The sequence below is a fragment of the Microtus pennsylvanicus genome, chromosome 11 (assembly GCF_037038515.1).
Source record: "Microtus pennsylvanicus isolate mMicPen1 chromosome 11, mMicPen1.hap1, whole genome shotgun sequence".
Lineage (NCBI taxonomy): Eukaryota > Metazoa > Chordata > Mammalia > Rodentia > Cricetidae > Microtus > Microtus pennsylvanicus.
In genome coordinates this window covers 93,190,298-93,213,457 of record NC_134589.1, presented here as the reverse complement: position 1 = coordinate 93,213,457, position 23,160 = coordinate 93,190,298, and the positions used below count along the sequence as shown (strand labels likewise).

At 54.7% G+C, this 23,160-nt stretch overlaps 1 protein-coding gene across 2 annotated transcripts; it reads right to left on the bottom strand.

Annotated features, from left to right (window-relative positions):
• Positions 1-493: 493 nt before the first annotated feature.
• Positions 494-22,697, bottom strand: Glis2 (GLIS family zinc finger 2). 2 transcript variants are annotated; one of them, XM_075941888.1, is made up of 7 exons: positions 22,262-22,697; positions 7,735-7,956; positions 6,746-6,918; positions 5,006-5,182; positions 4,790-4,923; positions 4,589-4,710; positions 494-3,141 (listed from the first exon to the last, which is right to left on the bottom strand). In XM_075941888.1, exons 2-7 carry the CDS (start codon positions 7,904-7,906, stop codon positions 2,351-2,353), a joined length of 1,569 nt encoding a protein of 522 aa, XP_075798003.1. In that variant the 5' UTR covers positions 7,907-7,956; positions 22,262-22,697; the 3' UTR covers positions 494-2,350. The 2 variants fall into 2 exon arrangements, with proteins under 2 accessions (XP_075798003.1, XP_075798004.1); XM_075941889.1 differs by having other exon boundaries at positions 4,589-4,707; positions 22,262-22,694.
• Positions 22,698-23,160: the final 463 nt, after the last annotated feature.

The following is a 23,160-nucleotide window of genomic DNA, read 5'->3' as shown; positions in this document are numbered from 1 at the left end:
GGCAGCAGCAGCTTTGACAGCCTGGTGGGTGGGATGTTGGGAAACAGCCACATACCCACTTTAGAAGCCTGGCCAGGATCTGTCAGAGGCTTTGTTCCCTCCTGTGTGTTCTACCACACAGTCCTGAGGAGACCAAGGGTCTGCCCATGCCTTCCCTCAAGATAAAGAACCCCTAGCCTCAGAACTCCAGCTGGAGTTGCATACTGCTTTCAGTGACTTGGTCAGAATGTTCATGTGTAGCAGGAAGCGGCTTTGGCCAGCCTCTTGCTTGGACCAAGGCCTGGGCCTTGTAGTTGAGGATAATCTGTATCTTATTGTTCCTTACTACCTACCCTTCCAGGTCTTCCCTTTGCAGTCCCAAGTGGGTGGGCCTTCTGATCTCTTCCTTAGAGTAGCAGGTTGAGGGGAAAGCTCCAGGCCAGGTCTTTAGGGGGTGCCCACGACCAGGCACAGAGCAAGTGACCCAGCTCTTGGCACATCTAAGATGCAGAAACCATCTTTGCAACTCACTTTTATTGTTTCTTTATAAACTTCCTCTCACATGGAGGAAATAAATTGTTATAGTCATTAGCTTATTTTTTTTTTAACTCTATGCTAACAGCAATGGAGCCAAAAGGAGGAAAAACATAAGCTACAATAGAAAGGCACTTAGAACCTGTTAAAATACTGATGTCCTGGAATGTGCAACAACAGACTGACAAGTACACCGGCCTTCCAAGCCTGGTCTATCACAGAATCACATGCTGAGCTAATGTCACCTTCCAGTGCCCTGTTCCTCTGCTCTCAGGCTTGAGTCTCAAACCCAGTTCTCAGCCAGGGACCTAAGTAAGGCCTAGGGCCCTAACGGAGCCAAGAGGCTGCTTGGATCATGGGTAGACCCGAAGACAGGAGACCAGCTCCTTAACTTGCTCACAGCCCCTTCAAGGGGTAGAGCCAGCACAGCCGAGCCCTATCAAGGCTGGGGTCCTAAGCCCAGCAGTTGGGCAGGTCAGGTCAGGGTGACCCTTCTAAAACAGAAGGGCAGTCTGGGAAAAAAGAGGCAAGCTGCTCAGAGGAACCACAGAGCTACTGAGGACCCTACCATCCCAGCAACTCTTCTGTTGTACAGATGGGGAGAGGAACTTAGCCACTCTGCATCATAATACGGGGGGCAGCAAGAAGCCCAAGCTGGCACATTCTGGAGCTGTAGACTACAGTCCTCTAATGTCCTTGGCTTTCTAGCCCTACATCAGTGCTAGACCTTATTCTGAATAGTACAAGCCCTGGGGGAGCTGGCTTGGGTAGAGCTTGTGGGCAAAAGAGGCACCACCAAGAAAAGGACTCAACTGGAAAGTCAAAGAAAACAACCTTGTCACATGTCCAGTCCACTCTCAAGCCAGCTTTTCCCTAGCAGGCAGTTGGTCCTCCAAGAGCTGTTCTTGGCTACCTAGCCTCCCTCACACCCATGGGCTTCAGTTCATGGTTTCTAGAAAGCTCCAGTCTGATGAATCAGTTCTTCCTGCATTCCATGACTTCGTAACCCCCAAACCTATAGCTGGTTCCCAAGCCTGGTATCCACTAGTGTAGACACTGCAGGATAGCCAGGCTTCTGCAGGATAACCCTGCCAGGCCAACCCAAGCTGGACTGGACCAGTGCCATGATCCTTTGAACCTGCCTGTACACTCCCGAGGGAAAGGAGAGTGCTCAGCTACCTCTTCTATAGAAAGTGTTGCCAACCCTTTGGCAGTGCTGACTGACGCAGGCAGAAGGGGGCACTGGCAGCAGGCTTCTCTGCTAAGTAAGCAGGGAAACACCTTGTCATAGCAGTAGGTAGGAAAAGGCAGCTTTTTCCTGTAGCTTAGCCTGTGTCTGTCTTGCTCTCCCTCCAGGGGGTGTGCCAGAGGGAAAGGAGTCTAAGGAATTCCCAAGCATGGGTTTATGATCACTGAGGGCTTCTCAGTTGACAAGTAGGTAAGGCAGGGATGAATAACAACCTGCCCAGACTGCTCACAGAGAGGAATGTACCAAAGCAAGAGGCAGGACTAGGGGTCCTTGGAGGACAGGCAGAGGAAGGCCTCCCCCAAATGATGTGCTAGGGAATGGAGGCAAGTGAGGCCTTAGCATCCAAGAGCATGGCCTCCTTGGACAACAGGTCCAAGCCAAGTCCGCACTCTGGAGCCACCAAAGACCTAGCTAGCACCATCCTTGCTACCCAGTTTGTCTGGGGCTGCAGCTTCCCAGGAAGCAGACACTCGGGCCCCTGAAACAGTAGGATATTATTGCTATTTCGCAGAATAGTTTCTGTTCGTCAGGGGATGAGCCCACAGTAGGTAGCTGGGCTGTCACAGCTGGTAGATGAGTAGCCCAGGTTCAGTTTACCACAGCTGGTTTGAGCAGCACAGACCCTGGAGGGATGACCACCCAGCCAGGAGTTAGTGCCTCTGGACTGCTGGCTGCTGAGTTGCCTGTGGACAGGTCCAGTACAGTTCCCGGTAGCAAGGGGAGTCCATCAGGGCTTGGCCGGGAGCGGCTGCGCTCCGTCCTTTCCAGGGGAGGCTTATGGTCCTCTAAGCCCAGGACCCTGGCAGGCAGTGACCCACGACCTTTTTCCCCCTCAGCCTTGCTACCAGCAGAACCACCCAGGAGAGAGACCACAGGTAGGCCTAGTCCACCAGCCCCAAAGGGTGAGGGCAACAGCGGGTTCTTGGCCAGATTGAGGGGCAGAACAGAGCCTGGCAGCCCAGGGCCCATGCCCCCACCCCCACCCCCACCATTGCCACAGGCCAGAGCACTGAGGTCAAGGGGACCAGGGGCCAGGGGTAAGGGCAGGCCAGGTAGACTGGGGCCTCCAAAAAGGGCAGCAGGGTTGGGGATGATGATCTGAGCTCCACTGACATAGGAGCCACTGTCGGAAGTGGGCAGTGGTGGTTTCGGGGGTGGGCGCAGCTGTAGGAGCTCCTGCTGCTCCTGAGACACAAAGTGGCCATGGGCTTTGATGTGCTTGCGCAGTGAGCTGGGGTCCGTGTAGCGCTTGTGGCAGCCAGGCATCTTGCAGTAGTAGGGCTTGTCTACGTAGTGGGTACGGGTGTGCTTGAATCGGTCACTCGAGTTGGAGTAACGTTTGTTGCAGCCCTCGTAGGGGCAGACGTAGGGCTTCTCACCTGTAGGGGTGGGCTGCATTGAGGGGTCTCAACTCTGCCAGATCTTGCCACCTATCCCCTTGCCTCTCCCAGGCCCAGAGCCCCTGAAGCATTCTGATTCTGATTTGGGAGACAGTCGTTGCACCTGGCATGAGGCTGACCCAGCTAAGGACAGCAGCCAGGATTGCTGTACACCCTTCAGATCCCTTTGCTATAGATGCTGTGGTTGTTGGGCAGAACTCGACCGTGGAGGGTGTGCCCTTGCTGAGCACTAACAATGCTGCCTGGGCCTTTCGTGTGGCCTTGCACAGAACAGCTCACAATTCTGTTGTTGTTTGGTCTTGTTTTTGGAGACAAGGGTTTCTCTGTGTAGCCTTGGCTGTTCTAGAACAAGCTTTGCAGACCAGGCTGAACTCAGAGATCTGTCTACCTCCTAAGTGCTGGGATTAAAGGCATGCACCACCTTATCTGGCTTGAATCACCAAGTCACTATGCTAACCAGGACAGGAGCCACCTGTAGCCACTCAGCCTTTGAAATGAGCTGGGCTCAGAAGATGTGCTGTGAGGCTAAGACACACGAGATCTCGAGACTCTGCATGAAAGGAAGGATTTCAGTGTTCTGCCGTTTCGTTTTGGTCATTTTAATTTTTTGAAATGGGATCTTATTGCGTTGGCTAAGATGGCCTTGAACTCCTGAGCTTGCCCGGCAATGGGGCATGCCTTTGATCCCAGAACTCGAGGAAATGAGTTCTAGGATAGCCAGGATTACACAGAGAAACCCTATATCGAAAAACCAAAACCAAACAAACAAAAAACTCAACTCCCCCCTTCAACCTCCTCATTATTTGGGAATATAATACAGACATTCATCACCATGCCTAGGTTTGCTGACATGTTTTTATATATTGGGTTTCATAGGATACATAATTACAATTAATTTAATTTCACCTATTTCCTTTTGGTTTATTTTGTTTTTGTTTTTTGAGACATGGTTTCATTATATAATTCTTGTTGGCCTGGAACTTGCTCCATAGACCAGGTAGTCCTTGAACTCTGACTCCTAAACACTGAGATTAAAGGCTTGTGCTATCATGCCCAGCTTGCTCTTTTCAGTGTACTAATTGAGTAACTTAAAATAAGGTGTGTGGGTCTATGGGGCTCAGGGTACAATGAAGAGAGGCAGACCCAGTCTGCCAGTCCTAAGGTGGTGTTAGAAGATCATATCCATGTAAGGGTTTCCCCAGCAAATGGCCTTCAAGGAAACAGGAAAGCCACACCATAACCCCAGCATTTGGGAGATGAATGCAGGAAGATTAGGAGTCCATAGCCACCCTTGGTACACAATTAGACCCAGCCTGGGTTACATGAGACCCTGTCTCAAACAAGGGGAGCAGGACATGAACAACGCAATTTGTCCCTTTTTCTGGTCTTTCCCTGGCATCCCCTAGCTCCTCCATGAGGAACTTACCTGTGTGGGAGCGGTTGTGGATCTTCAGGTTCTCCAGGCGGGAGAAGCTCTTGTTGCAGGTGGGGCATCGGTGTGGCTTCTCATTGGTATGAGTCCGGATGTGGATGAGCATCTTGTACCTGCTCCAGGGAGGGCCCAGAGGCACACTCAGCTCAATGGGCACCCAGCCCCTCCCTTCCTGCCCTTACCCGGCTCCCTCACCTGGCATTGAAGCCACGGCCGTGGCGGGCACAGCCCTCCCAATGGCAGCAGTACCGAGCATCCTGTTCCGGCTTGACATGGTGGTCATTGACATGGTCAACCAGGTCTTGGAGGAGCTCAAAGAGCTGGTTACACTGTAGGGCCAGGCAGGCAGGGTTCTGATCCCAAGTAGGGTACCGGCCCAGCCCTCACCACTCTTCCCAGCTCCCAACTCACCTTGGCCCATCGACACACCAGCTGCTTTGCCAGGGGCAGCTCTGGTGAGAGGCACTTGTCCTTGGGGGGCGTGAGGAAGGAGGAAGCAGGTAGGTGCAGAGCTCCCCCAGAGCCCAGGGGCAAGAAGAACTGGAAAGAACTGGGGACACCATCCAAATAGCGAAGTGGTTGGAAATCCTAAGGAGTAAAGATAAGAGCCTGTTAGTGTACCCCACTGGCAGGCCCAGACCCACCCCCACACTTTTTTTGTTTTGTTTTTCAAGATGGTTTCTCTGTATAGTCCTGGCTGTCACCCAGAGATCCACCTGCCTCTGCCTCCTGAGTGCTGGGATTAAAAGTGTGTGCTGCCACTGTCTCCAGGCCAGACTCATCACTTTACCCTCCTGTGGACAATGTTAATTTATATCACTGCAGCCAGTTGTAAGACGCCTTTAATTCCAGTACTCGGGAGGCAGAGGCTGGCAGATCTTTGTGAGTTTAAGAACAGCCTGGTCTACATAGTGAGTTACAAGACAGCCAGGGCTATGTAGAGACCCTGTCTCAAAAATAAAATAAAAACAAAAACAAGCGGGGTGGTGGTGGCGCATGCCTTTAATCCTAGCATTCAGGAGGCAGATCTCTGTGAGTTCAAGACCAGCCTGGGGCTGGAGAGATGGCTCAGTGGTTAAGAGCATTGCCTGTTCTTCCAAAGGTCCTGAGTTCAATTCCCAGCAACCACATGGTAGCTCACAACCATCTGTAATGAGGTCTGGTGCCCTCTTCTGGCCTGCAGACATACACACAGAACATTGTATACATAATAAATAAATATAAGAATTTAAGGGCTGGAGAGATGGCTCAGAGGTTAAGATCATTGCCTGCTCTTCCAAAGGTCCTGAGTTCAATTCCAGCAACCACATGGTGGCTCACAACCATCTGTAATGGGGTCTGGTGCCCTCTTCTGGCCTGCAGACATACACATAGACAGAATATTGTATGCATAATAAATAAATAAATATTTAAAAAAAAAAAAGAATTTAAAAAAAAAAAAAAGACCAGCCTGGTCTACAAGAGCTAGTTCCAGGATAGCTAGGACAGAGAAACCTTGTTGAGAAAGAAAGAGAAAAAAAGAAAGAAAGAAAGATGATAACAACCTAAAAAGACACCCTGAGTGCTAATCCAAGGCACCTGTGTGTGTAGATAACCTTGTTTGAAAATAGTCTTTTCAGCCAGGCAGTGGTGGCGCACGCCTTTAATCCCAGCACTCGGGAGGCAGAGGCGAGTGGATTTCTGTGAGTTCGAGGCCAGCCTGGTCTACAAGAGCTAGTTCCAGGACAGGCTCTAAGGTTACAGAGAAACCCTGTCTCGAAGAAAAAAAGAAAGAAAGAAAATAGTCTTTTTGGGAGTGATTAGTTAAGGTGATGTCCTACTACAGTAAGGTGACCCTAAATCCAACACCTTATATCTTTTTAACAAAGAGGAAGGCCTGGACAGACAGACACACGGGGCCAGCTGAAGATGTGGTCACGACAGATGTCGTTACCAGCTGGGGGTGAATGCCTAGCATTAGGACTTCCAGAACCTAAGAGCAAGGAAGGAGCCTGTCCCTGGGGCCTTCTAGGAGCATGGTCTTATCACCATCTTTACTCGGGAGTTTCTAGAACTGGGAGAATCCTTTCTCATTTCAAACCACCCATTTGGTGGCACTTGCCAAGGAGCCCCAGGGAGCCTCTGTCTCTCTAGAACTTCCCACCTCCTTACCACAGCAGTAGGCAATGGCGGCAGGTCGCCATTGCCCTGGCGCTCAGGGGACAGGGAGCTGCTGCCATTTGGGGAGTCCAGTCCAGACGGTGGTGATAAGCTGAGGTCCACCAGGGGGGCTGTGGAAAAGCGTCCATCTACCTTCTCAGGGAACTTGGGGTTCACCAGGAAGCCTGAAGAAGATCATGTTTCAGGGAAGCTGGCTAGAGTCCTGTTGGACCAAGTCCCACTACTTTGGGATCCCTACCACCATCTTTGACTACTCTGGGAACCCAGATATCCATGGAACAGACTGGACAGTTATTGTCATCTTGTCTGACCTTCACCAGGAGAGCTAGCTGCCAGAAACAGCAAATGTGGCTGGCACGGTGGTTCATACCTGTAATCACAACACTCAGGAGGCTGGGGCAGAAGGATCAAGAATTCAAGGCCATCCTGGGCTACCTAATGAGTTCATTGCCATCCTGGAATACACGAGACCATCTCAACAACAAAAAGAGAGAAAATTTAAAATTTCAAGTACCATCTTAAGGATGAGACTTATCTGACACATGGAATAAGTAGTATAATCGGAACCAGACCATAAGACTACCTCACTCCCAGTCATGTTTTGCCTTAGTGTTCCTTTCTGTAAAATGGGAAAATTGGGGTACACTGACTCCTCTATCTCAAGCATGTGGTTAAACTGGTTCTCAACTCCAGGTGAAGGTACAACAGACGAGGTGAGTACCACATGGTAGGTGGGGCACAAAGCATCTGTAAGACACATCTGCCTGGCTCTGTCCCCAGTCAGCACCTAGTTCAACCAGACATACAGTCTCAGAGTCTAGGGACAATCTTGGGCCCACTACTGCTGCTTTGCCCCTCTCTGCCTCTTTTCCAGATCCTTCCACAGGCCCTGGTTGGAGCTAGTTTTACATGCCCACTGAGTAAAGTGGGCAGGTCTCACCCACTTATAGGATGAATGGACAAGCATGGAGACACAGTACCTGGTGGGGGGGAGCCTGGGGAGCCAGGCGTGGGGCTATCGTCCACCAGGCCCAACTCCCTATGCAAAGCATGATGCCGGACCACACCCAGTGTCCTTTCCCGCTTCTCTCTCGCCGCCCGGAGCTTGGTGATGCTCAGCTTTAGGTCAAGCGGCTCGTCCAAGGAGTGCATGGTGATGTGGAGGGTCAGAGAGGGTACCCAGCTGGTCTTCAGGCAGGAACCTGAGGAAGGACACAAGCTGTGCAGTGACACCGTAACCTTAGGTTTCTCCTTAGCTATACCGTAAAACTCGAAGCAGCAGAGGAGTAGAGACAACATCCTGAATGGCCTGACTCACGCATATCATGGAGAGTCAGCATCTAAACAGTGCAAGATTCCACTGCCACTCCCCATAGACCTTTGGGATAGGCCAAGTCTGTGGTCTCCATTTAACAGTGAGAATACTGGCCCCAGTGACAGAACTCACAAGCTGGCAGAACAGCTAGATTTGAAGCTACATCTCCCAGGAACTAACTGGCTAAGTCCCAACTGTCACTGCTGATAGAATGGGAAGCTACATTTGGGAAGCCTGCCAGTCTGAATTCAGAAACCTAAAAGCAGGCTGGGGAGCAACAAACATCCTCCAAGATGTAGGTAGCATTCCTCAGTAGCCAATGAAGCACTCGTTATGCCAGAAGTGCCTGCTGAGGGCAGGGAACTATGTCACCTCTAAGGGAAGCAGGCTGAGGGCCTGTCCCAGGCAGGCTGTGCAAAGCTTGGCCATGGGAGTGGGCCAAGACAAGGACTGAACCTTCCAGGTAAGACAGAGGTTAGGCCTTCACAAGCCACCAGGGGGCGGCTGAGGACTGTGGCCACGCCAGCTATGCAGAGTCTGTCAGGACCAGCAAAGGACAGTAGATAGTGTAACTCCATACTGTGGTATTCCTCCAGTTTGTACAATTCCTGGCTGTTGTAATCTTCATATCCATGGGTGGATTCACAGGCTCCACTGACCTAAGAACATGGCCAGTTCTTCCACACCAAACTCACTTAATTTTTCCAGCAGCAGTCTCTCTGCCCATGAGAAACCCCCTCCTTGTTTCCCCTGCCTTTGTTCACTTTCAGATTGTCACACCTTGAGAATATTTTTTTGTTTTGTTTTTCGAGACAGGGTTTCTCTGTGGCTTTGGAGCCTGTCCTGGAACTAGCTCTGTAGACCAGGCTGGTCTCGAACTCACAGAGATCCGCCTGCCTCTACCTCCCGAGTGCTGGGATTAAAGGCCTGCGCCACCATCGCCCGACCTTGAGAATATTTTTACTAAACAACCACGCTATGGGATTCTACCACTGTATTTAATAAAAAAGTGGCCATGGCTGGAAAGCCACTGCCTGGGAAAGACTTGGAGCAGTTTATTGAGCGTATCCTTGGGGGCTTGTGGGAGCCATGTGCAACCAGAAAAGTGCCCTTACAGGGTGAGCAAGGCAGCGGACAGCCACTGTATCCCAGCCATCTCTTCTCCAGGCCAAGACTCTAAGGCAGCTTCACCTGGTCCTCACTTGCATCCCAGCCCTGCACATGCTTCCCATCGCCTCCCACAAGCTCCACCCTTCAGGGCATTCCCTTCCTTGGCCTGAGATACTGCTTGTGAGGACATAGCCCCAGCTCCCACTACTGTGGCTCCATGGGAGCTGGGCACACAAGGCTGCTTTACTGGAGCACAGGAAGCCCCCCCTGACTGAGATTTGGGTCCACACTTGTCCCCACTGAAGTTGTCAGATGCACTTGTCCTCACTGACACCATGGTGACCCTCTTAGGTAGATGGGTAGGTGACAGTGATGGGTGGTCCTGGGCCTGCTTGTCCATTCCTGTCTAGGCAAAGGCTGCCCTCTGCTTGACCTGCAACCCATTATGTCTGTCTGTCTGTCTCTCTACCTGTTTATTTTTAGACACAGGCCCAGTCCAACCTCCCTGAAGCTGCTCTATGCTGGGAGCCTGGAAGGGGAGGAAGGAAGTAAATATTTATGCTGATTAAGAATTCAGGAGCCAGGAAGGGCTGGTGGCCTGGTCCCTCTTCTGGCCCAAGGCCACAGGCCTCCCTGCCCCCAACACCCACCGTGGAAAAAAGAAGATCACTGGCATGGCGCCTGAGCTAGAAAACCCAAGTGCTGACTCGTAGTCAGAGTGCTAACCGAGCAGTACCCTTTGGCACCTGCTCCTGTCCCATGTTGTCCTCCCGCCAGAGGGAGCCTAGGAGGAGCCACTGGTGTGTCACCAGGTTCTGGGGACCCCACGGAACAGTGCAGTGTTCACCTAGGACTGGAGAAGGCCCCAGCAGGAGCCCTCCCTGGGTGGAGCACTCATTGCAGGAAAGGGGACGCCAATTACTGCCCCCCCATTAGCTGACCCAGTCTCCAGGGACACCCCTTCACTTCCTGTCCCTGAGTTCTGCCAAGGGAGTTAGGGGGTCATTTTGGAAGCCAGAACCCAGCCCAGGCGCCGCAGCCCCTCCTGGGAAAGGAGTCTCACAAGTTTTCCTACCCATAGCCCCCCAGGGAGTAGTCGGCCTCTGACCTTGGCCAACCTCTCCCTGTTCCCATTCCCAACCAGCATCAGCCAGTCTGAGCTCAGCTTTGCTCTTTGTTACTGAGCTAGGTGAAGGCGCAAGTGAGGAGCAGTTCCCCCACTCTTCTAAACAGCCTCTGCGGTTCAGCCCCTCCAGAGCCAGACTTAAATGCTTAGAAAAAGGACGGTGCAGGGAGGGGGTGACCCAGAAAAGGTGAAGCTGCCTCCCCAGCCACGACCCAGCTGCTTGCCCTTAGAGTTCTGGAGATCAGTGGGTCTCAGGAAGCTAGTGGTTCGCAGGGGTAGGGGCCCCACCTATCTTCCAGTTCACCGATGCAGTGTCAAGGGACAGGAAGCACACTAGCCCGTCACTATCCCAACCTTGCTGGGAAAACCACCAGGGCCTCAGTTTCCCTACTGGTTGGGATGGCTGAGTGCCTCACACCCTGTTCTGACTGTGCAGCTGCAATCGCTGAGCAAAGAAAGGCTGCACCTCACAGCGCTCACTCAGGGTAGGCTGGGTACGCCCTGTGACACGCCCACCTGCATGGGTCCGCCAAGGGAGCCCTCAAAGAGGTGGTCGCATGACCCAGGCCCCTTGAGGATCCTCCAGCTGCAAAAGGAACTAATTAGAACAGAGGGAGCTGAAGGAAGCGGCAGTGAGGGAGGAAGGGCGAGAGGGGCTGGCTGAGCAGGGACCACCAGGGCGGCAGGGGTGGGGACAGCCCTCCCACAACCCCCGGGGGGTGGGGGGACCCTGAGGGTGGGCTGGTGCCCCCATCCCACCCCACCCCCGCCAGCCATACCAAGACAATGACTGCTATTGTGTGCCCGCTGCTGACCCTGCGCAGACTGCCCCCAGCTGCAACTCCTGCAGGGCATCCGGCCCCCTATAGACCTATCTGCCACCATCCCTTCCTCTTGGGGAAACGGAGCTTCAAAGTCACCAAGCTAATAGAAGGAGACTGGACTCCTGCTCAGGATGACGTCCTTTCTTCTCTGCCCGAGAGAGGGCATTTGGTTGGCCTTGAGACTGGAGGAATAAAGAGGGAGGGCTACCTATGCTAGATAGTTCTTTAGTCCCTGGCAAACATTAAAGGACTAGGAGCTCAGCAAGGTGGGGTCTGTATCCTTGTCCACCTACCTCACAGCGCTGTGACTAATGAAGAACACCATTTCACCAGGGGTAGTCTTGAAATTGCTCATTTGATGAGTTATAGCAAACCCAGCCTACAACTTGCCATGGGCCCAAGATGCAGTCAGTCATGGTGGCACATGCCTATAATACTAGCACTTGTGAGACGGAGGCAGTTAGTCAGTAAATCAAGGCTAGCTTCACAGTAAGTTCCAGGTCAGTCTGGACTAGCACACACATACACATAGGCCCTGGTGTATGTCTCCGAGTCTGGTAACTTGGACCCTTACTTTAGCATTCCACTCTTACAGACGAGGAATCTGAAGACTGGGGGATGTACCTGCCCCCGGTGGTAATCATGGGTTGCAAGGCCAAGACCAAAGCCATGGTGCCTATCACAGTGATTGCCCCAGCCACTGGCTGATGGTCTAACATGCCAGCATCTGTTACAGCAGGTGACAGTTCATGCTACTTTACAGATGCCCTGCCCTGGGTCACAGGGTTTATCACCCCTCCTGTGTCCTTGGACTTGCTTAGGTTGGTCACCACCTCCCAATCCAGAGAGCTTCTGGAGCTAGGTGCAGAATCAGGAAAGGCAGCGGGCAGGCAGTGGGTGGGGCACTGGAAGAGATGACAGGGTCGGGGGGCCACCAGAAGGCTGGGAGAGCCGAGGCAGCAATGCTGCCAAAGCAAACTGCCCGTAACCCCACATTCCTGGGAACCGGCTGTGCTCCCTACTCTGGCCAAGAGCTCCACCCTCCTTGGCCGCCCAGTGAGGGAGGCTGGAAGGCAATGGCAGGGACAGGACCTTTCAGGGCCCCCTTCCCAACCAGGCAGCAGGCAGGGTTCCAAACATTGGTCAGACCACATGGAGTCCCAACCCTGTTCCACTGCTTCCTGCCATGTCCCCTGACCCCCTCCTCCTCTTTCCTAAGGTGGGATGTAATGTTCAATGCACAGAACAGTTAGACACACAAGAGGTACTTATTAAACCCGTCCTAAGTAATACCACTGCTTAAGTCTCAAGACTATAAGGACAGCCCCCAGGAGGACTGGCCCTCCCTATGTACCCACAAACATTAAAATCTCATTCCAGACCAGAACTTTGGCTGGCCTGTACCCCTTGGAGAGCCTTGGACCTCTACTGTCCTGTAGAGTGACCACAAAGTTTGGGGGGGCACCAGGGGAAGCCCTCCCTGTGGAGCCTGACTGAGCACTAAGTAGCCCTGCAAGGAGGATGCAGTGATCAGAGGCCTCCCCAGGCCTAGGGAAGAGCCCAGAGCCACTGCACTTTCTGGAAGGGTTTGGGGTTTGCCTTCCTTGGAAACCCATGGTTAGGTGTAGCCCCGAGTCCCAAGAAGGGTACCTAGCCCACAAATACCACCTCAGAAACTCAGATGTCCCCAGACAACCAATCCAGATCCGAACGCTTCTCTGCTAGCAGATTCTGGGGACTGTCTGAGCAGCGTCCGAGCACACAGTTTGCAGAGAACTTGGCTATGGCACATTCACAGAGCAAAGCCAGCATCCCACTATCTGGTTGTAGCCTCCTCTGGCTGTGTGGCCTCAGACAGGTCCCAGTCACCCTCTAAGCCTCCACAGGACAGTTTCCTCATTGGGAACTCAAGCACCACAATAACGATCCCAGATATACAGGGCATTCTATGGGACAAGCCTTGGCCCAGTGCCTGGCACATGGAAGATGCTAGTAACTAGGAGCCCTGGAGATTCTCACTTCTCCCCCAGGCTGGGGGTGACCCACACTGTGAATCTTCCAAGGTCACCCAGAGCTGAAACAAAAGGCAGACAGGTTTGCTCCCCCTGCACCCTTCAGCCTCTGGGGGGGGGGTGCTTCCTTGTCCTGCGGCAACAGCCTCCACTTCCACATCCACTCATGCAAGCATGTGGCCCTCTGACAGCAAAGTCTGTCCAGCCAAGGAGCCTCCAAATGTTCTGGTGGCTCTGGGCTCCCTTCTCCGGCCCCCACCTCCTGCTGCCTGCCCGCCTGCAGCCACCTTTGCACAACTATGTCTGGTATTTTCCTGTCTGCCCAGCTTTTGGTGGGGGGGTATGGGGCCATGAGCAAGCCTGCACCTGGGCCTCAGCCAGAGGCAAGCCAGCCAAGCAGCCCCCACACCGCCTGCCAGGCTGGAAGGGAAGGACACAGGGCTGGGCAAGGCCACCGAAATCCCTGGGAGGGGTGGGCAGCAGGGAGTCAGACAAGGGTACACACCCAGCAAGTTAGCAAGGCCAAGAATAGGCAGAACTGCCCTTGTGGGACTGGAGATGGAATTCTTTTGGTAGAGTGCTTGCCTAGAATGCACAAAGCCCCGGGGTTCTATCCCCAGCACTGCACAGACCAGGTGTGGTGGCAAAGGCCGACAATGCCAGCATTGAGGAAGTGGAGGCAGGAAGATCGAAAGGTCTCTGTCAGCATGGGCAACATAGTGACACCCTGTCCCACAAAACAAACAAACACCCACGAAACTGCTACACTGCTGTTCTAGGATGGGGGCGGGGACAGTGTGTGTGTGCACTCATTAGGGTACTGGCCAGTATTTCTTAGATGAGCAGTAGGTGGACAAGCAGACATACAGACATATGTGTGCACAGCAGTACATAGAGGCCAGTCCTTGGCTTCAGTGGCAGGTGCCACTGCTTATGAGACCAGATAGGTATGGGTGACTGATCCACAAAGGCAAGGAAACAACTTCCCAAGCCAAGCCCAGCAATGCCCACGAACACATCAGGCAGCCCATACCTGTGGCCCACCTCTCCCACTACCCTGGGCAGACACAGGCCACTGTGAACAAGCACACCTGCCAACTCAAGAGCAGGAGGGTGAAGGCGGGCTCTGGACTTTGGTCCTTCCCTCCCCACTCATTTATGCATTCCAACACCAGGCTCTCTGCTGGGGTCCAGGATAAATCAGATGGAACAAGGCCTGAAGGTCGCTCGGATACACAGGCAGTGAAACAATGTCAGGGGCACACAGCTCCGTGGGGCGGGGGGGCCGGGTTGGGGGGGGGACGGGAAACGACACAAACCTGGGAGCTGGACCTGGTGTTGCCTGCCTATGCTTGGGAGGCTGAGGAAGGAGGATTACAAATTCTGAACTACAGAATGAGACCAAGGCCAGTGTGGGCAACACAGTACAATTCTGTCTTAAAAAGTAAAAAAAAAAGAAAAAAAAAGGAAAAAGTCAGGTGGTAGTTGCATACACCTTTAATCCCAGCAGAGAAACACTGTCAAGAAACCATTAAAAAAAAAAATTAAAAAAAGGGATATTCCTCCCTTGGAGCCCTCCTACTCTCAGGAGTTCTTTCTCACCACCACCCCCCGCCCCCGGTTTCTCGAGACAGGATTTCTCTGTGTAGTTTTGGAGCCTGTCCTGAAACTTGCTTTGTAGACCAGGCTGGCCTCGAACTCACTAAGACCTACCTTTCTCTGCCTCCTGAGTGCTGGGATTAAAGGTGTGCTCTACCACCAGCCGGCTCACTTTTTCTTTTTTTTCCCCACTTTTTCTTATGTCTATATTTGCTCTAAAAAGTAAAAGTGGCTCAGGGTAGAGCGCCTGCCCACAGGAGACCCTGGGTTTAATGCTAGGACTGTAAAAAGAGAAGAAAGTCTGGGGACAAAGGGCCTCCTGTGTAGCATCCTGGTTTGTCCTGCCACCCTTGAATGAGGTGCTATTCTCCCCATCTTTAAGTTAAAGTAAACTGTCAAGGTGACAGCTTGCAAACCATGGTGAGGCTAGGATTCAAATTGGTCTTCCTGAGCCCAAGGCTGCCCCACAGCACCAAAGGAGTGTCGTCCCCCAAAGCTTACAGTGACAAGAGACAGTTAAGTCTGCCTGTGACTCATTGTAAGAAAAGGCAGCAGAGGGACTGGACAGGAAGATGAGCCACGAAGTGTTCTACACAAAAGAAGAGTGCCACTTCCCCTTCAGCTCAGAGCCACCTATCCTTAGCCTTTCCTTAGAACCTTTAACTCCCTAAAAGCCTGAGGACTGCGTATCAAGTGGACAGCTACCCACACTCCCCTGCAGCTCTAAGTTCCTTGACCCCCTTCTCGGCATGTCTTCTGTTGCATAGCCTCTCCAGCCTCAGTCTCTTAGAGCTACCTGAACAAGGTTCACCTGCTGCTGAAGGCCGGTGATTCACCAAACCCAACAATGCTAAGAGGCCTGCCATACCAGCCCTGGGTCCAAGTCTAGCTAATGCATCACTAATACCACACACAATGTTGCCAACCCTCAAGCATGCCGAGTGTGCCTGACCTTGCAGGTCCTGTGTTCTGCCACTGACCTTCGGCTTCGGGCATTCTCCAGCATAAGGAGCCTCCCTCAAGAAGAAAGGCCTGAAGTGGGCAGGGACTGCGGCTCCTAGGCAGCTCCGAGCCCACTGAGGAAGAAAAAGGGATGGCCAGGACTGGAGAGATGGCTCAGTTGATAAAATGCTTGCCATGTAAGCATACACACCCGAGTTCAGACCTCAGAACCCATGTGACAAAGGCCAGGCATAATGGCCCGTGCTTACAATACCAATATTGGGGAAGCAGACAGGCAGATCTCTGGGACCCAGCCGAGCTTAGCAGGTGACTCCCAGGGCTATCAGAGACCTATCTCAAAAAACAAGATGGAGCCGGGCGGTGGCGCACGCCTTTAATCCCAGCACTTGGGAGGCAGAGACAGGCGGATCTCTGTGAGTTCGAGGCCAGCCTGGTCTACAAAGGGAGTTCCAGGACAGGCTCCAAAGCTACAGAGAAACCCTGTCTCGAAAAAACAACAACAACAAAAAAAAAAACACAAAAAAACAAGATGGACAGCTTCTGAGGAATGACACCCAAGATTAGCTTCTGGTCTCTGCACACACAACACACGTATGTACCCACAAACATGAAGACACACATACACCAACAGAAGATCATTCCAGCTGACCCTTGCTCTGCTCCTGCTGACCCAGGGCCCAATCCTCTTCCCATAACGAACTGAGCAGAGATGTGAAGTCCTTGAGATATAGGGTGGGAAAGCCAGTTATCTCTTAATTTGATATAAGGCAAGACCCTAGGTCTTAGTTTCCCCACTGTGAAAGAATGAGGTTAGCCTGGACACCTGGGAGATGGGACACTCTGGAATATCCAGGTCTGAGCCGGGCAGTGGTGGCGCACACCTTTAATCCCAGCACTTGAGAGGCAGAGTCAGGTGGATCTCTGTGAGTTCAAGTCCAGCCTGGTCTACAAGAGCTAGTTCCAGGGCGGAGGCTCCAAAGCCACAGAGAAACCCTGTCTCGAAAAACTAACTAAATAGAATAGAATATCCAGGTCTGTTTCCTTACACGGCTCTACTGCACCTGAATTTCCTTCTCCAAGCACTTGGTCTTGGGTGGATGTTTGCTGAGTGAGTGAATTCAGTTGTGTGTCTATTATCAGGGGAGGTGGTAGGTTTCAGGGTATCTTAAGTCCTACAAATGGAAGTGTCTTCCAAGGGCAAGGGGTCTCTTCCTCATATCGGGGCACACACTGGGGTCAGGTACAGACTTGAAAAAGGGCTGGAGAGGGGAGAGACGATATTGCCATTACTGGTCAGCTGTGATGACCAAAAGGACCCAACTCCTCAGCTTCATTCCCGGGACTCCTACCTACCCTAGGCCACACCAGTAGCCGCACTGTACAATCGCTAGTCTCTACCCTCTACCCTTCCTCATCTAACTTACCCACTCAGCTCTACAAAGCAAATCCAGAAGCCAGGGAAGCCTTCAAATCCATCCTCACTCACAAGGAAACAGCTATCAGGAGGGGCCTGCCAGACCCAACCTGATCTAAGGTCTGTGGAGATGGTCCCCACCACTCAGAAGGGAGAGGGGGACGAACAGGAAGGGCGAGAGGAGGAGGAGGAGGGGCACCACAGTTGGGGCTGAGGCACTGTAAATGGCAGTGTGGGCTCTGAATGAAGAATAGTGTGGCTCAGGCAGGCTGGGATATGCCAGTCAGACGCAGAGGACCCTGGGCGCAGACCTGGGAAGTAGGGATGGAACTGGGCAGTTTCCAGCTTGAAGTGGCATTTCATGGGTCACGGTCAGTCTCAGATGCCAGGACACCTTACCCTGCTCGGTTCCACAGACCCTGGGCCCCCCAGACGCTGGATCAGGTTGGGTCTGGCAGGCCCCTTCTGGGGCATTTTCTTGTGGGTGAGGATGGGTCTGAAGGTTTCCCTGGCTTCTGTAGAGTGAGTGGGTAAGTTAGGCATAAAGGGATGACTTCTATCCTCCCCCCACACCAAGATACCACAGGACAAGTAACCAAAGCTCTCAGAGCCTCAGTTTCTCCCCTTTTTATTGCTGGGATCAAGGGGAGCGTGGTGAAACCATAGAGATCCTGTCTGATGGCAGGGACTGCTCTCCCACAGGCTCCCAGCCCAGGCTGATTCAGAAGGCTCAGCAGCCTCCACGAGCCTCTGCTGGGCTCCCACCCACTCCTGGCCATGACTGTAGTAAGACACCAAGGGCTATTAGATGGGAGTCCCCTCTCCTAGCCATCTGTAAAGGCACACATGGACCCCTCCCTGTGCTGGGTACTACCTGGCCTCTCCCGCATCCAAGACAAAGGACTTGAGGGGCTGCTCCCTCACCACAACAGTCCTGGCACTGGAAGATTCTCAGCCCCTTTGCCCATCCCCCACCAGGGGCATCTGGAGCAGATGGGAAGCCCCTGCTCCTGAAGCAGACTCTTTCCCACCCTCATGCCCCTCCCAGTCCAGCCACCAGCTAACTAGGGCCTCCCCCTCCTATCTGGGGGGATGGGCAGTGAACAGCCACAGTCAAGGACTGTGCCTGCCCAGGCTGGAGATGCCTAAAGGAAGGTGTCTCAGCTGCAGTGCCAGAAGGGTCACTCAGGTTGAACCTCTGAACTCCCAGGGGGCCAACCGGCTATAAAGGAAGTTTCTAGAAGCCTTTTTAGGAAGACCTGTGAGCTCCCCCTCCGCCCCCAAGCAGGGCACAAATGGGGAGAAGAGCCAGGCCTACCCTCTCCTCTCCGTCACTCATCTCCCATGGAGAGATGGGAGGCATCTCTAGGGGAAAGATGTCCCAGCTGCCTGAGGACAAGGCCCCAGCTACATCCAGTCTAGGAAACTGGCTGACATGCCCTTTCCCATAGATGCAGATGCCTGCTGGTCCTTTTCCATCCTGAGCCTCAGTTCCCTCACTTACCAAACTGGGATTAATGGGCCTGTCACAGACTTGGCAATTGCAGGTGGGATGCAGTCTCTGTCAAGCTGGCCAGTGGAAGCCATGTATGCTGGTTGGATTTTTCCAAGAGATATTCAGGAGGGATCAGCACCCCACCCCTCAACCTGACCCACCTGGGGACGTCTGCCATGTTTTATTAGCCAGAGTAGGAAGGATGGCTCTGGTAAGGTGGGAGATGTGGGGCAGACAGTCAGGATTTTCCCTGCAAACTCTGTCTTGTTCCTGAGATCCGAGCAATGGCTCGATCTGGGGAGGTGCTTGTTAAAAACGCCCAGTCCCCAACCTGGCCACATTTGTAGTAAAATTCACTACGATAGGGCTCAGAGAAGCCACCTCAAAAACACACTGGGTCAGTAGATGTGTCCCACAAGTCGGCTGAGGCTGCCGTCCACACATCCGGAACGGGGACAGTCACCTGTTCTGGTGTCCTCTGAGAGGTGAGTCCCCATATGCATGCATGGATTCTAATTCAGTATGGGGATGCTGCACAACTCCTGAAGGAGGGGGCTTCTAAGCAGAGGGTGGAAACCCCAATGCTCTGCCCCAGAGACCCTTGTATCAGGTAAGAGAGGGTCCCTCACACTTAGCACCTACCCACATCAGCCACAGGGTCCCTATCATCCTTGAAAGGGGAAAGGGCCCTCCCCACTCAGCATCTTGTAAGGATGGTTTCCAAATAACAACCATAAGTGAACAGAGAAGGAATTTAGGGGCAGCCCTAGGAAAGGTTTAGCCCCTCACTCTGCCCTGATTGATGGTCTGTCCTTTGAGATCCATTTTTCTCACTTAGGTAAAGAGCCCACCTCATTTTCCCCTGGGATGCAGGAACCTACAGAGAGGCACAGGAAGATGGGGGATCCAGCCAGGAGCATAGCGCACCCCCCCTCAGCCTTCCTTCTTTCCTAAAGAGCCCCAATGCCTCCCAAAAAGCAGAACTGCAGGCCCCAGCCTCAACATCTGGTCCCCCAGTCACAGCTGTTACCCTCCTCCCTCATCCTGGGATAACCCCAAACCCTGCCCAGCACTGGCACCGCCCTCTCCCCTAAGTGGGAAATTCAGATTCCAGGAGAATCCAGCTGGGGAGACGGAAATGTGCATGGGAAAATGTCGTGAGGAAAAACACTCTTCACTCCACACCAGAGCCAGCACAGACCCTGGAACAATTTAGGTGGCCAGCGGACCCTCCCACTCCACAGGGCCAAGGCTGGACTAGCCTTGGAGGGGAGCCTGAGATGCAGAGGTGAGCTCCAGCTTCTCTCCAGGCCCTAAGGAGGGGCCCTGGTGTTCAGTTTGCCCTCTAGCCCCTCACTGGTATTCCCACTAAGGAAAGAGGGCGCAGAAGAAATGGCTATGGCTACCCTTTTGCAGCTGAGCTTTTTAGAAACAAAAGCTTTGTGGGGACGAGGTTTACACGATTGTTTAAAATGAGGTTTTGGGATGTCTGTGGCATCCAGTTATTCATACTGGCTCCACCCACGGATAATTGAGAGTTAGCTTTTGTTGGACGTAGCCTTCCTCCCTGCCCCCACTGACAGACGAACCTACTGTTAGGACTCAGAAAGCTCACCTTGCCTGACCCTTGGTTTTACAGATGAGGAAACTGAGGCCTGGAAAGAGGAAGAGCCGGGCTAAAGAGCACCCAAAAGGTAGTGGTTGTGTCAAGATTCGAACCCAAGACACAAAAACAGGGTGTTTTGGCCAGGAGCTTTTTCCCATTCACCCTTCACACAGATTGTGTCCTGGCTCCAGCAAGTCCCCCCAAAGCCACTGACCCCAAAAGTAGTAGTGCCTGGAAGTGGGGTGACTCATTGTCTGGCTTCCCATCCCCCCATCTATGAGGGAGGGTTGGCAGGTGTCCCTGCATAGAGAGAGCCAAGAGCGGGAGAGTTGCCCCAGGGGGCCTGGGGCTAGGGTCACTCTGGGGACGGAGAGCCCCAGCTGGAGGGATTTAACACCAAAGGTCAGGGATCACAGACAGGGAAGGGCAGGCAGGCATAGGGGGTCAGGGGGTCAGCACTAATGGTAGCTCCGGAAAGAAGGGGGAGGGGGAAAAGCTAAAAAAACAGGGCTGCTTCCAAGGGGTCCCCATCCACAAAACCAAAGCCTGGCACTGCCTCCTGCCTGACTGGCGGCAGCACACAGGGTCGTACTGAGCTGGGAATAGGCTATGAAATGGGCTAGACTGGGCTCAGCAAGGGGTGTCTTAGGAGACCCCCCCCAGGTGCAACCACTCCCCCATTACAGGCCAGGGCCAGCTGTGAGGCCCAGCCTGAGCCCACGGGGAAGAAAAAAGGAGGCAGGCGAGAGGGAGGGCTCTGAGGTCACTAGAGAGGGATGTGTGGGCTGGGCTGACACAGCTGTGGTACTGTGCCACCAGAGTGGAGCCTGGGGAGAGTTGGGCACGCTGAAGTGGTCAAACTCCCCGAGCCTAGGGGCTTCAGAAAGCTAGCAAAGATATCAATTGTCTCCCTAGGCTCTGGTTCAGCCCCACCTTCCCTCCAGGGTGCCAGGGCAGCTGGGAGGCTGCTGTGCAGGGTACCTGCCACAGAGGACCAAGGCTGAGGGCTTAACCCTGGCCCAGACGAAGACCCATGGGAGCTCAGGCACTGGTAGGGCCACTGGCTGTCCTGGCTGCCCCCTTGGTGTCAAGTATTCCCTGTAGAGCCAAGATCTTGGGCTGTGATGGCTGGGGGCCCAGGGCTCCTCCCAGCATCCCTTCCAGCTTCCCAGGCCCCAGGGCAGGGCTGGGCAACTCCCTGCAACCAGTGCTTCCCGGCCACCCTCTGGCTGGGCTGGGCGGGCCCTCCAGGATAGGCAGACAGGCAGCATGCTACCCTGCTGTGGCCTGAGTACCCTACTGGGCAGGGCACTGTGCCAAGGCGTCCAGGTGCCAGCCCGGACTCCAGGCCCATCCCAGGGGGCCTGCGGGGAGGCACAGGAATCTTCCTGGTTGGAGGGGAATGCACCTGCCTAGCCCCCTCCTCCAGTCCCACCCTTAAGATACAATCACTCACCCTCCCCATCCTGCCAGGTCCCTCACCTGCTACTATCCACCTTGCAGGAGTGGACCAGACGCTAGACAGTTCTCCAGCTCCCAGTGCTGAAACAAGGGACGCCCCACTCCCTGCCTTTCCCAGGGCTTGCTAAGGGCAGCAAGAAGACTTTCCCCAGACAGGGAGGGCACCTTCCAAACAACCTGGGCGCACCAGTGAGCAAAGGCGGCTGCCTGATGCCCTTTACAACTTCATGCCCAGGCTCCGGGTGCCCCCTCTCACCTCACAGCGCACCCCCACCGAGACCGCCCAACTTCCCCACTGAAGTTTGTGCCCGCCCCGGGCCGGGCCGCAGTTCGGCTCGGCCTCCAGACAGAAGGAGGGAAGGGAGGAGAAAAGACGGAGATCGAAGGATCCAGCCAGGGAGCGAACGAGGGAGGGAGCGCGCAAACCAGCGAGCGCAGGGGCCTCAGCGAGGGCTCACAATGGCCCGGGGCGAGGCGTGGACGCGCGAGGGGAGGCGACCCTCAGGCCCCGCGGCCCCGCGTGGTAGGCAAGACCCCAGCTGGGTCCGCGTCCTCCCGGCGCGACGCCCGGGGGCTTCCTACCTCTGCGGCCGGGCTGACGGGCTCCGGCTGCGGGTTCCGGCGGTCGGGGGACAACGGGGGGCAGGCGAGGGGGAGGGCCGGGGCGGGCGGGGGCCCGGGCGCGAGGCTCACGGGGCGCGGGCTCCCCTGGCGCGGCCGCCCGGCGCCCGGCCGCTCCGCCACATCTGCAGCTCGGGGCAGGGAAGGTGGCCGCGGCGGCCGGGCCGTGCGGGGATGTCTTTGCGAGGGAGGGAGGAGAGAGGAGGAGGGAGGGGGCGGGAGGAGGGACTGTCGGCCGTGGAGGAGGGCGAGGAGGAGGGGCGCGGGGGGCGGCCTCCCTCCCTCGCGGCTCACTCGCTCCCGCCCTCCCTGCAAACCCCTCTCGCCACCGCGGCCCCAGGCCCGGGGCGCCAGCTGCCAGGCGGAGCGTGCGCGTCTGGGGGAGGGGGCGGCCGGCTGGGCCGGGGGCGGGGAGGAAGGGCGGACAGCAGCGGGAGCGGACACCGGGAAGGAGGGAGGGAGGGAGCCCCGCCGCGGCCGAGGCTCGCGTCCTCCTCGACCCCCCCCCGCCCGCCGAGGTCCCGCCCCCGGCCCGAGGGCAGCGCTAGGACACGGCCGGGAGGTGGCCTGGGAGGTGGGGGAGACTGGGGGGGCGGGGGAGAAGAGATATCCCGCCCCTGGGGAAGCCTGGGAGAGGGGCGGGCGCGCCGGCCTGGAGGAAAAGCCCCAAGGACCGGGAAGATGGAGGAGGCGGCTGCGGCAGAGGGGCGGGGACCCTCGCCTCCTCCAGTGGGGTCACCTTGGCCAGGGCCCCGGAGCCCTGGGCAGCCGGGAAGGCGCTAGGAATGCCTCTCTCAGACTGCCCTGATTTCCCCGCCCAGCCCAGTTCCAGGAAAGCTCGGGCAGAGGCTCTTTCTGAT

Coding starts and splice junctions, on each gene's coding strand:
- Glis2 (XM_075941888.1), bottom strand. CDS start 7,906: ATGCACTCCTTGGACGAGCCGCTTGACCTAAAGCTGAGCATCACCAAG. Junction 6,919..7,734: donor CCCAGGCTCCCCCCCACCAG/GTACTGTGTCTC, acceptor GATCTTCTTCAG/GCTTCCTGGTGAACCCCAAG. Junction 3,142..4,588: donor CCACAACCGCTCCCACACAG/GTAAGTTCCTCA, acceptor CCACCCCTACAG/GTGAGAAGCCCTACGTCTGC.